The sequence below is a fragment of the Ranitomeya variabilis genome, chromosome 1 (assembly GCF_051348905.1).
Source record: "Ranitomeya variabilis isolate aRanVar5 chromosome 1, aRanVar5.hap1, whole genome shotgun sequence".
In the NCBI taxonomy this organism is placed as follows: domain Eukaryota; kingdom Metazoa; phylum Chordata; class Amphibia; order Anura; family Dendrobatidae; genus Ranitomeya; species Ranitomeya variabilis.
Window position 1 is genome coordinate 1,054,790,973 of NC_135232.1, and position 14,566 is coordinate 1,054,805,538.

Genomic DNA, 14,566 nt, shown 5'->3' on the forward strand with positions numbered 1-14,566 from the left:
CAAAAATGGTCCATTTGGTGCCTTTGCCTAAGCTGCCTTCCTCTTCCGATCTGGTTCCTGTGTTCCTTCAGAATGTGGTTCGTTTACACGGCATTCCTGAGAATATTGTGTCTGACAGAGGATCCCAGTTTGTTTCCAGGTTCTGGCGATCCTTTTGTGCTAGGATGGGCATTGATTTATCGTTCTCGTCTGCCTTTCATCCTCAGACTAATGGACAAACTGAGCGAACTAATCAGACTCTGGAAGCTTACTTGAGGTGTTTTGTTTCGGCAGATCAGGATGATTGGGTGACCTTCTTGCCGTTGGCTGAGTTTGCCCTAAATAATCGGGCTAGTTCCGCTACTTTGGTTTCGCCATTTTTCTGCAACTCTGGTTTCCATCCTCGTTTTTCCTTGGGACATGTGGAGCCTTCTGACTGTCCTGGAGTAGATTCTGTGGTGGATAGGTTGCAGCAGATCTGGAATCATGTGGTGGACAACTTGAAGTTGTCACAGGAGAAGGCTCAGCGTTTTGCCAACCGCCGCCGCGGTGTGGGTCCCCGACTTCGTGTTGGGGATTTGGTATGGCTGTCTTCTCGATTTGTTCCTATGAAGGTCTCCTCTCCTAAATTTAAGCCTCGCTTCATCGGTCCTTAGAAGATATTGGAAATCCTTAATCCTGTGTCCTTTCGCTTGGATCTTCCGGTTTCGTTTGCCATTCACAACGTGTTCCATAGGTCTTTGTTACGACGCTACGTTGTGCCTGTGGTTCCTTCTGCTGAGCCTCCTGCTCCGGTGTTGGTTGAGGGCGAGTTGGAGTACGTGGTGGAGAAGATCTTGGATTCTCGTCTCTAAAGGCGGAGGCTTCAGTATTTGGTCAAGTGGAAGGGTTATGGTCAGGAGGATAATTCCTGGGTGGTTGCCTCTGATGTGCATGCGGCCGATTTGGTTCGTGCCTTTCACGCTGCTCATCCTGATCGCCCTGGTGGTCTTGGTGAGGGTTCGGTGACCCCTCCTTAAGGGGGGGGGGGTACTGTTGTGAATTAGACTTTTTTGGCTCCCTCTAGTGGTTAGTAGTGATATGACTCTGGGATTTCCTTCCCTCTGTTTGCACCCAGCTGGGTCGTTACTTCAGGGGTGTTGCTATATAAACCTCTTTTAACCTTAGTCCAGTGCCTGGCATCGGTGTTATCAGACACATTCTGTTTGCTCCTGTTTGCTGGTCCTGGTTCGTGCTAAATTAAGCTAAGTCTTGCTTCTTTGTTTTTTTGGGTTATTTGTTTGCTATCATTTTTGTCCAGCTTGTACTAAATGTGATTCCTGACCTTGCTGGAAGCTCTAGGGGGCTGGTGTTCTCCCCCCGGGCCGTTAGACGGTTCGGGGGTTCTTGAATTTCCAGTGTGGATATTTTTGATAGGATTTTTTGCTGACCATATAAGCTATCTTTTTATATTCTGCTATTAGCTAGTGGGCCTCTCTTTGCTAAATTCCTAGCTCATTCTTATGTTTGTCTTTTCCTCTTACCTCACCGTTATTATTTGTGGGGGGCTTCTATCCAACTTTTTGGGGTATTTCCTCTGGAGGCAAGAAAGGTCTTTCTTTTCCCTTCTAGGGGTAGTTAGCTCTCCGGCTGGCGCGAGACGTCTAGGATCAACGTAGGAACGTTCCCCGGCTGCTGGTATTTGTGGTGCTAGGATTAGTTATATGGTCAGCCCAGTTACCACTGCCCTATGAGCTGGTTTTCTGTATTTACTGACTTAGCATTATTCCTGAGACCCTCTGCCATTGGGGTCATAACAGGAGTTCCCTCATGGTGGGTGCTGGGGTTACAGTCTGTCTGGAGCTTCTAGCTGTTTCCAAAGCGATCTTCCTCTCCAGCAATGCCATCTCCTGAGCTCTGTGAATGGCCTCCCTCTCCTCGGCTCTGTGAATGGCCTCCCTCTCCTTAGCTCTGTGAATGGCCTCCCTCTTATCGTCTATGGTGGCCTCTTCTCCCAGCAATGCCAACTCCTCCTCGTACCACACAACCCACTGACTTTTTTGGGTATTTACCTCCGGCTGCAGTCTTTCCTCCATTTGCTGTGAGGATCCTTCCTCAGCGTCATCTTGCAGGCGAACTCCTTCCAAAGCCTCAATTAGCTGCTCCTTGAAGAGTCCTTTAAAACGGACTCCTACTTCACGGGCCTTTGATTGTAGGCTCCCCAAATTCCAGTTCTTGTACTCTGCAGTGCTGGTTCCCGATGTTGGGCCATTGTCCTCCATTCCTTCTGCTCTGATCCCGCTGCTTGCCACCAGTTTGTGACGGGGTGTACGTCAGAGCAAGAAGGGACAACAGGCCAAGGGATGATTCCACAGATTTATTATCCAGAATGCTGGAACAACACATGCAGGTAGATCTACAGAGTCCACAATTAGTCCACCGGAACCGGTTCGGGGGCACTTCCCGATAATCCTTGTGCCAGCTAACAAAACAATAGTCCACACGAGTCCAAGGGATCCCAAAACAATCCCATGAACAACGAGATATGTCCTCAGCTCAAGTCTCACCCCGTTCGCTTCCGCAGTCACAGATGGACATGGGGTCTTGCCTCCGCTAAGAATCCCCACTCCTCCTTCAAGGATCAACTCACATCTGATCTCAAAAATAAGAATGGATTGTCTGAGCTCCTGGGATCCGCCCATGAAGGGGGGTAGGGGTCACACCTTCTATTCAATGGTTGGGTTCACCAGAAGATTCTATTCTGGTTGGCTCCGCTTAGTCTACGTAGTATGTACATTTGACTAGCCACTTGCTGTGAGGAAGAATGGCTATTCCTTCACTAGTTGACAAAGCTTAATTACATTAAAGCTTAGGGCTGCAAGTATTGGTAGAAGGAGACATTGTTACAGGTGACTCCCAGCACAAGAAAATACATAAATTACTGCTAATAGAAACCAGAGAACAGTTACATACATCAAATGGCATATTATTCAAATACAGGACAGGGCAAAAGTACATATCATGACAATCGATAACCCTCGTTTAATGACAGAAACACCACAATGTTCGCAGAAATAACTTGAATCTGACAAAAGTAATAATAAATATAACATCTATGAAAATGAACAAATGAAAGTCAGACATTGATAAGCAATCACTAGATGGTGGCCTGATTCTAACGCATCGGATATTCTAGAATATGTATGTAGTTTATTTATGAAGTTTTCAGAATAAAGCAATTTATACACAGGATTCGGCTGGTCAGGAGCGACCAATTAACGAAGCGTGGTTCAAATTCTGCGCCAATTTGTGGGTGGACTGCAACTGTCGCTGATTGTTCACGGCCGGGCGTGACCAATCAGTGAAGCCAGGGCCGGCTCCAGGTTTTTGAGGGCCCCGGGTGAAAGAGTCTCAGTGGGCCCCTCTATTTAACACATACCATGATTCATGATGCACAGATACAGCAGAAAAATATAGCACAGCCAAGTAGCATATAACACAGCCCACGAAGTATATAACACAGCCCATGTAGTATATAACACAGCCACATAGTATATTGCCCAGCCACATAGTATATAGAACAGCCCACTTAGTAAATATCACAGAAACATAGTATATTGCCCAGCCACATAGTATATTGCCCAGCCACATAGTATATTGCCCAGCCACATAGTATTTTGCTCAGCCACGTAGTATATTGCCCAGCCACGTAGTACATTGCCCAGCCACGTAGTATATTGCTCAGACACGTAGTATATTGTCCAGCCACTTAGTATATAGCACAGACACGTAGTATATAGCACAGACACGTAGTATATAACACAGACACATAGTATATAGCACAGACACATAGTATATTGCCCAGCCACATAGTATATAGCACAGACACATAGTATATAGCACAGACACGTAGTATATAGCACAAGAGCTAGATAAACATGAGGCATATATATCCAGAAGATAAATTTTAATGACCAATCATACAGAACAAAAAACAGCGAAGTTTCGGCCGTATGGCCTTTGTCAAGGTAATTATCTATAAGCAAAGAAAATATATACAGAATCAGCAAAAATTATATTGACATCAAATATTATATGATTGATCATAACAGGAGAATGTATGACACTAAAAAAATAACAGACAGAATTGTGTCATATGATTATATATGCGAAGTCGAGTCTTCCTTGTATGCTGTGGATCTAAGAAAAGCGCATGGCCCATAGGCTACAAAACAAAGGAAGGTAGCACATATGAATAGAAGACCGCAAATATATGAGCATAAACATGCATATATGAGCCAAATCATGGAGGAAAAGGAAAGGAGCGTGCTAGTAAATCCCCACCAGGTGGCAGTGTAATTACCTGTATATTGGGCAGACTAAATGTGCTGCAAAAATAGAGGAAACAATAGCAATCAGAATTAATAAAGCACATGCCTAGTGAGTGTCAAGGGTGAGGAATCATACCTGTCGGTGTATAGAATCAGGGACGAACCGCTGGAGGAGTGGTGTGCCATGTGGATGGCCAGAACGGCATTAAATACAGGACAACAGGAAGTGTGGCATGAAGGTCCGAAACCGGAAGTGGGGTTGAATTTTTACATAAAGAGATTCCCATCATTGAGTCTGAGATTGAGAGCATTGAACAACAATTTCGTAATACTATGTCTCAAGAAGACTTTAGTAAGATTAAGACTCAGATGGATAAATCTATTAATGACTTTGAATCCCAGTTACAGGATCGCAAGAGGAACAAGTTCCTCAGTGACACGGAAGACTATCTACGGGATGAAGTATATAGGTGGAAAACTAAGGATTCCTTTTCCGGTGATCGATGGACTCAGAGACGTTGGAATTATTCCAACTCAAGCAATTCTGACAGCGATGTCTCCAGGTCTTCAAATCGTTCTTTCAACCAAAAGCGAGGTAGAGGCCAGAGGAACAGACGTAATAGACGTAATCCAAGTGGAGCAGATGGCTCGACAATGCGGATTCAGACACGCTCACAGGTACCTAAAAATGAACTGGTCTACAACATCTCATCTCATATTTTATCACCTATTGAACTGCAGGTATTACAAAAGGGTCTGTCATTCTGCCCAACTCCTCCTTTTAATGACTTTCTACTTGATCAGGAACTTAATCATTTCTTCCGATCTTTACGTCTTAAAGCACATTTTGCATCTAATATAACATCGACTCCAGTAGACAATGCCCAACAAGGATCCGGGGATGTTACACCTAGTGGTATACTTACCCTTAATAAATTAAATTTATTCATACGTAGTAATTTTTCTCCACCAAAAATATACCATCCGGTTGAGACATATATTTCATTAGTACGTAAGGACATTCAGTCACAACTTCATGATATCCAACATGGTAAACTCCACATCTCTAGAAACTTCTCTCAAGAAGAGCACAGGGCCATCCAGAACCTCCGTTCCAACAAACAGTTAGTGATTAAACCCGCTGATAAAGGCGGAGCAGTGGTGGTCATGGACAAGAAATATTATGTCGACGAGATCTATTCCCAACTGAATGACGTGGACACTTATCTTCCGATTGCCCACGATCCAACTCATTTGATTTCTAAAGAAATCCGTACAATGGTTCATCATTTTAGCACCCTGGGCATTATTGATCAAAAACTTGGTGAATTTTTGATTAACCCCTACCCCATTTGTCTGGTGTTTTATACACTACCCAAGGTGCACAAAAAGTTGACTAAACCACCAGGGCGATCTATCGTCGCATCAACTAACTCACTTCTTTCTCCTCTTGCTATGGTGTTGGAGAAAATCTTATCCCCCTTATTGTGTCAGATTCCATCATTTCTCCATGACACATCACAATTTTTGACACACATCCGGGACCTGGCATCGGTTCCCGAGGGTTGCTTATTAGTAACCCTCAATGTAAATAGTCTTTACACTAACATTGATCATGATAAGGGCATCAAAGCAGTTCAAGGGTTTTTGGACACCACAACCCAGTTTAGTACTGAAATCAAATCGTTTTGCATTGCTCTGTTGACTATGATACTAACTAAAAACATTTTGATGTTCGGTGATCAGTATTTTATGCAGTTAACCGGGACCGCAATGGGGAGCAACGTCGCGCCCCCATATGCGAATATCTTCATGGCGGACTTTGAAACCCGATTTTTCTACACTCACTCTCTTTTCCAGCAACATTTGTTGCTTTGGAAAAGATATATAGATGATGTCTTCATGATTTGGGAAGGGGATAGCGAGTCTCTTCTGTCTTTTTGTCAGGATATTAATCATTGTGTGGATAAGCTGACAATTTCCATGCAATATAACTTGTCATCTAATCCTTTTCTTGATACTAGGGTGATCATTGGTCATAATGGATCACTACAGACTGACCTCTATGTGAAGGAAACGGATAAAAACAGCCTACTACATTTTACTAGTTGACACACCAAATTATCTCTCCCAAAATCGCAATACTATAGGATTAATCGGATAGTATCCAATCCTTTACATCGGACCACATGTTTAAAGGAGATGGCTTCCAAATTTCATGATCCTGGCTATCCAGAATCGTCTCTCTCAATTTCACCCACCGTGCCCTCTATAGCCTGATCTCGTTCAAACACCAATAGAATTGTTTTTGTGAACACGTACCATCCATTTATGAAGGTGTTTCATAATATTTTGAACAAACATTGGTCCATCCTGGATAACTCGTACCCAGATGTTCCTGAATTTCAGACTCCTCCTCTGATCTGTCATAAGAGATCACCTAATTTAAGGAACTTTTTGGTGAAAGCCGATATTGGTAGCTCTATCATCAAAGGTACCCAAACTTTTTTATCCACACCACGTAGAGGTACTTTTCCGTGTTTACATTGTTTGCAATGCTCCAACATCACTAAGGGTGACTCCTTTTCCCATCCCAGATCAGGTAAACTCTTCCCGATTCATGGTTTCTATAGCTGTGAGTCATCATTTGTCATATACCTCATTAAGTGTCCCTGCGGTCTCGGATATGTGGGGGAGACCACCCAACATATCCGAGACCGCATATCCTAACACAAATCTTCAATTCGCTGTAAGAGAACAATGCTTCCGCTTCCTGCAAATTTTATTGCGCATAATCACAATGTTTCACAACCACGATACCAGGTTTTTGACAATATACCACTTATGAGAAGAGGGGGCAATAGAATCCAGAAACTAAAGGAAAGAGAAGCATACTGGATATACTCCTACAGACACTAGAACCTTATGGCCTCAACAGGGAATATGAAGTGTTTTACTAAACCATGATTTGATCTAATGTATCGAATGTGACCCCAGGTTATACACTGTGATAACCCTTGATTAGATAATAGCAGTTTTTGTATTAAATTTATGCATTATTTTTTTCCTTTTTTATACACGTTTTGATGTTTTATAACTTGTGTCTTTTTCTTACAGACCTAGACAGAGGGGACTTCACCCACTTCTATGGTGCAGGTTTGTCACTTTCTACTTGTCCGACACCGTTGTGGCTTTTCTATTTTCATTCTCACCTTCACTTCGTTTTCTCTGCCCCACTTTCGGTTTCGGACGTTTCTTCTTTGCCCCACTTCCGGTTTCAGACTTTTTTTCTCTGTCCCACTTCCGGTTTCGGACGTTTCTTCTTTGCCCTACTTCCGGTTTCAGACATTTTTTTCCTCTGCCCCACTTCCGGTTTCGAACCTTCATGCCACACTTCCTGTTTTCCTGTATTTAATGCCGTTCTGGCCATCCACATGGCACACCACTCCTCCAGCGGTTCGTCCCTGATTCTATACACCAACAGGTATGATTCCTCACCCTTGACACTCACTAGGCATGTGCTTTATTAATTCTGATTGCTATTGTTTCCTCTATTTTTGCAGCACATTTAGTCTGCCCAATATACAGGTAATTACACTGCCACCTGGTGGGGATTTACTAGCACGCTCCTTTCCTTTTTCTTCACTTATCACAGCTTTACTGGATATTCCCCTTTTTCTAGTATCTGTTAATACTTTATTTTTCCATGATTTGGCTCATATATGCATGTTTATGCTCATATATTTGCGGTCTTCTATTCATATGTGCTACCTTCCTTTATTTTGTAGCCTATGGGCCATGTGCCTTTCTTAGATACACAGCATACAAGGAAGACTCGACTTCGCATATATAATCATATGACACAATTATGTCTGTTATTATTTTAGTGTCATACATTCTCCTGTTATGATCAATCATATAATATTTGATGTCAATATAATTTTTGCTGATTCTGTATATATTTTCTTTGCTTATAGATAATTACCTTGACAAAGGCCATACGGCCGAAACGTCGCTGTTTTTTGATCTGTATGATTGGTCATTAAAATTTATCTTCTGGATATATATGCCTCAGGTTTATCTAGCTCTTGATGTAAATTATTTTTCCTGAAGGCACCTTTGACGGCCACTCCCTTGATTTATTCAGTATATAGCACAGACACATAGTATATTGCCCAGCCACGTAATATATAGCACAGCCACGTAGTATATAGCACAGAGACGTAGTATATAACACAGAGACGTAGTATATAACATAGGCCACGTAGTATATAGCACAGGCCACGTAGTATAGAGCACAGCAATGTAGTATATTGCCCAGCCACATAATACTGTATATACCACAGCCACATAGTATATAGCACAGCCCACATAGTATATAGCACAGCCTACATAGTATATAGCACAGAGATGTAGTATATAACACAGCCCATGCAGTATATACACAGCTCACATAGTATATAACACAGCCCACGTAGTATATAGCAATGTGGGCACCATATCCCTGTTAAAAAAAGAATTAAAATAAAAAATAGTTATATACTCACCCTCGGTCGGCCCCTTGGATCCAGCCGAGGCGTTTACCGATGCTCCTTGCGACGCTCCGGTCCCAAGAGTGCATTGCGGTCTCGCGAGATGATGACGTAGCAGTCTCGCGAGACCGCTACATCATCATCTCGCGAGACCGCAATGCATGGACTGGTCACCGGAGCGTCGCATGGAGCGGGAAAGGCCTCGGCTGGATCCGGGGGGGCCGACGGAGGGTGAGTATATAATGATTTTTTATTTTTTTTATTATTTTTAACATTAGATCTTTTTAGTATTGATGCTGCATAGGCAGCATCAATAGTAAAAAGTTGGTCACACAGGGTTAATAGCAGCCTTAACGAAGTGCGTTACACCACGGCATAACGCAGTCCGTTAACGCTGCCATTAACCCTGTGTGAGCACTGACTGGAGTATGGAGCAGGCACTGACTGCGAGGAGTAAGGAGCGGCCATTTTGCCACCGGACTGTGCCCATCACTGATTGGTCGTGGCTGTTTTGCTGACAGACAGAAAGAAAGACAGACAGACAGAAGGACAGACAGAAAGACGGAAGTGACCTTTAGACAATTATATAGTAGATGCTTCCACAGAATTAAAAAAAACATAAAACTCATTAAATAGGCATGGACAGAAATGATGGTACCCTTAACTTAATATTTTGTTGCACAACCTTTTGAGGCAATCACTGCAATCAAATGATTCCTGTAACTGTCAATGAGACTTCTGCACCTCTTGACAGGTATTTTGGCGCACTTCTCAAGAGCAAGACCGTGTGTGTATATTATGCTCAGCACTCATAATACCTTCCAAGATGTGTAAACTGCCTGTTCCAAATGCACAAATGCAGCAGCATACCATCAGAGATACAGGATATTGAATTATATGCTGATAACAAGCTGAATGTTACAACACAGCTGTCAGGTGACCTGGGACCAGGGGCTCCTTCTCTGTCCCTAACTCTAGGGGCACACCCTAGCTCTCCCTATTCCCCGAGATACTTCTGAAGGTGAAGATGTAATGGCCTCCACCCTTGCCTTATCTCCTGAATTAGCCCTCTGTCTGTTCTTTTTCCCCACCCAGGGAAGAGGGGCGCTGCCGTGCACCACAGTACACCAACCCGACGAACAAGGCAACATGAACATGTAACTGAAAATACCAGGCATACAAATATTCACTCACATATAATAGAGGAATGCAGCAGGGAGTGGAGGATGGGGAAAAGCAAAGTAGGAGGAGGGAAGGGAATTATCACTCTTACAAATCCACACAACAGTCACAGATAACTCCTCCAAACTCCTTCTCATATAACCACCAAAACACCTCTCCTCCAAGCCATGCAGCATAAGCTAACTCTGACGATGTGTCTCAATCAGGACCCAGATTATAAAGTGGATAGGAGTGGCTAACAGTGCACAGTTGATAGCTCAGACTCCCAGTGCTTCCAACATGGCTGATTAAGCCCTATTCTGCCAAAAGAAATTAACACAATTTAAAAACAAGGTGGATTGCTTCTTTTCAGTGTAGGAGTAGGAGCAATCAGACAATTCTGACTCCTCTCTGTTGTGATAACCCCATGAGACTGGATGGTCCCTCTCCTCTTGGGTCTGTAGGACACAGCATGCATGGTTTCCATAAAGAATCTAAAACTTTAATTAATATGACCACAAAACAGTTTTACATTTTTCCTCAGTCTATTATACATGATCTTTGGGTCAGAGAAGATGGCAGCATTTCTGGATTTGGATGACTCCTGAAATCTTCTTTTGTATGATACAGCTGTAACTTGCATTTGTTGATGCGTGGCAAACTGTGTTCACAGACAATACTTTCTGACACTATTCCTTAGCCCATACAATGATTTGCTTGCCAGAATCATGCCTGTTTTTAATGCATTGCCACCTGAAGGCCCATAGATCATGCACATGGATTCCTTCAGAATCTCGGATCTTTTGATGATATTATGTACTATACATTATGAAATATTTAAAGTCTTTGCAAGTTTTCATTGCAAAACATTTTGCTAAAATTGTTCCACAATTTTTAAATTGCAGTATTTCACAAATGAGTGAAACTCTTACTAGCTAAGCTTCTGAGCCTTTACCTCTCTAACGTGCTCTTTTTATGCACAGTCATGTAATTTCTTTGAAAATTTACCTTTTAGCTGTTTTTCATTAGTACCACTTACTAATTCAGGCTTTAGTTAACGATGTCCCAACATTTATGAGATATACTCTCTGTGTGTTTCTGCCTTCTCATTGTGGGCAAGTCGATTGAGTTCTGCCCTACCTTTAAAGATATATTAATGGGTACCCTGCCTTTGTTACTAGTATATAGTATGTGTATATATCTGTGTAAATATATATACATGTACCCTGCATGTGCTTAACCATACATAAACTGAATATATGTTTCTGTGTATTAATAATGTATACTTTATATACAGTACAGACCAATAGTTTGGACACACCTCATTTAAAGATTTTTCTGTATTTTCATGACTAGCATTGACCTGGTCTCTAATCTGAGCTGCTGTTAACCTGCGATTTCTGAGGCTGGTGACTCGCATAAACTTATCCTCAGAAGCAGAGGTGACTCTTGGTCTTCCTTTCCTGGGGTGGTCCTCATGTAAGCCAGTTTCTTTGTAGCGCTTGATGGTTTTTGCCACTGTACTTGGGGACACTTTCAAAGTTTTCTCAATTTTTCAGACTGACTGACCTTCATTTTTTAAAGTAATGATGGCCACTCGTTTTTCTTTACTTAGCTGCTTTTTTCTTGCCATAATACAAATTCTAACAGTCTATTCAGTAGGACTATCAGCTGTGCATCCACCAGACTTCTGCACAACACAACTGATGGTCCCAACCCCATTTATAAGGCAAGAAATCTCACTTATTAAACCTGACAGTGCACACCTGTGAAGTGAAAACTATTTCCGGTGACTACCTCTTGAATCTCATCAAGAGAATGCCAAGAGTGTGCAAAGCAGTCATCAAAGCAAAAGGTGGCTACTTTGGAGAACCTAGAATATAAGACATATTTTCAGTTGTTTCGCACTTTTTTGTTAAGTATATAATTCCACATGTGTTAATTCATAGATTTGATGCCTTCAGTGTGAATGTACAATTTTCATAGTCATGAAAATACAGAAAAATCTTTAAATGAGAAGGTGTGTCCAAACTTTTGGTCTGTACTGTATATATATATATATATATATATATATATATATATATATATATATATATATATATAAACTGTATATTTATACACAGGTGTTTCTCACAAAATTAGAATATCATCTAATTTAAAAATGTCCCTTAGTCTGTTTCAGTAGGCTCCATAATCATGGGGAAGACTGCTGACTTGACAGATGACACCCATACCGTAAAGATACGGCCTTCCCAATCCCTGTCTGAAGACGAATGCGCTAGCAGGATGCAGCAGGCCTCCACTAATAAAGGCAAGAGGCAGCACAGGTGCAAGCTACTGATAAAAAGACAACCCCACACCTACCAGATTATGGAGGGGTTGGCTGCCTAGTAGAAAAAAAGTTTCATAGGACGCCAGTTATGCAGATAAGTGTGATGCAAAGTGTCTGGCTTGCAGCCTATTAATGACGCCCATAGTATTATCAGGCGGGCTATCTAACACCATAATATGCACCACACAGGAACAGTCGCCCTAATGAACCAAGCCAACAAAAAGAGGCCTGGCTGCATCCTGCAAAAAATGATATGATAAAAAGTGCAAAAAATTAATGCATATGAAAAATACAATAAATTAGGTAGGTGAGGGGTTGTCTGTTTTTATCAGTAGCTTGCACCTGTGCTGCCCCTTGCCTTTATTAGTGGAGGTCTGCTGCATCCTGCTAGTGCATTTGTTATCAGACAGGGTTTGGTAAGGCCATACCTGTATAGTATGTGTTTCTTTCTATGTTAGCTGTTTTTGATATTAGTGTTAGGACTCGCAAGCATGAGGACCCTTGACGATGGGTTGCGAGCTTATCTATTTTGGCCGAAATATTAACCAATACCTCATTTAATGTATTTATCATATTAATTTTTTGGAGTGTGGAAGGAAACTGGAGAACCTAGTGGAAACCCACCCAAACACAGGGAGAACATATAAACTCCTTGCAATAGTACTGTCACCATTAGTCTAATTGGAAGCAAAGTTTATGACTAATGTGTGCATTTTAAATTAGGGCCTGTTCACACTGTGCTTCTGCCTGTGGGTTCTGCCTGAATCCCCTATGGAGCTATAGACTGCAATGACAGGAATGGAGTTTAAATGTGCTCCATGTGTGCTTTTATTTTTTATTTATAAAATTGTCCGTTTTATGGATACATTGCGATTTTGTAAGATAGGAAACTATAAAAGGTTCTGTAAGCGATTAATAGCTGCTGCTCAAAGACAAGTTCTTAGCTGCTAAACTTGAAATATGTGTATTAGAATTCTGTATATGAGGGATTACAGATGCTGGCCCTACTTCATATGGGAAAAACTTGGTGACCGGTTTAATGCTAAAGACAAAGCCTGGTCACACCAAATACTAATTGGATTTCAATTTCTCTTTTGATCATTCGCTTTGCATTTAATTGATTAGTAAAAAATTAAATAAATTAACACTTCTATCTTTGAAATTATTTTTACTTCGCAGTATTTTTTCCACGCCTGCCTAAAACTTTTGCAAAGTACTGTAGTTAGCAAGCTTATTTCCATTTACACAGTGCTGCACTTTAGATCACTCACTTTTTTACACTGCTGCTCTGCTTGTTCAAAATGGCCAAGAAAACATCCAATAGGAATTTTCCATCACAGAAAAAAGTAACACAAAAGCAACAGACACACCAAAATATCCAGGAAATCCCGACTGAACTGTGAAAAGAAAACAGAAATGTACTTACAGCTTTCAATTTCAAGTGTGCAGTTTTGTTCATCTAAGGGGTACCGGCGCAGATCCATCATGCATGCTGCTGTGGTTGTAATCCTAGAACAAAAATATAGAACATGTGAATGTGAATAGTTTTAATATTCATTACAAGTGTATGTGCTATAATTTGTCTAACATAGCATTGTCAAATGTCAAAATGTATCAGCATGCAATATGCATCAGGCAATAGATTGGGATTATTATTACCAATTCCTGAAAGGAAGGAGATCTGGAATTCAGCAACATAACTGAACTGTATAACAATGTAGTAAGAATTGTTTGGAAATTGAACATTTTTTTTGAGCATCAAAAATTGTACAGAAGATTGCAAATATTAGATTCAAACATTAAGTCTTGGTTGTCCCAGATTAAGGCCGGGGTCACAATTGCGCCGGCACTCGGGACCGGAGCGTTCAGCTGCATGTATTTCTATTAAGCTAAACGTTCCGGTCCAGAGTGCCGGCGGCAGTGCCGGATATTGATGCGAGTTTCTCGCATTGCACTCGCAAATGTGACCCCCGCTTAACAGTAAGAAAGGTTCATCGGGGTACCAAAGACAAGTAGCAAGTAGTTCACAAATCTCTACCATTCTCCACAGCATGCTCTAGATAAATATTATAAATACAGATGATACTTTATTTTGTAATTGCTTGAATAGATGTTTTTTATATGTTTTTGTCTATATTGTAGAATTTCCCTTGGGAATTCACAATCCCTGTCAGATTGGTTTATAATTTACTCATTGTCTAAAGACAACTGTGTAATCCAGTATACGAGTAGTAGTAAATTTACAGTGCAAA

General features: G+C 41.5%; 1 protein-coding gene across 1 annotated transcript in view; it reads right to left on the minus strand.

Annotated features, from left to right (window-relative positions):
- The window catches only part of GABRB1 (gamma-aminobutyric acid type A receptor subunit beta1), an 891,901-nt gene that overhangs the window by 213,622 nt on the left and 663,713 nt on the right, over positions 1–14,566 (minus strand). Inside the window, exon 5 of the mRNA XM_077279819.1 lies at positions 13,741–13,823. Within this exon, the coding sequence (XP_077135934.1) occupies positions 13,741–13,823 (83 nt within the window). The remainder of the gene's footprint in view (positions 1–13,740; positions 13,824–14,566) is intronic.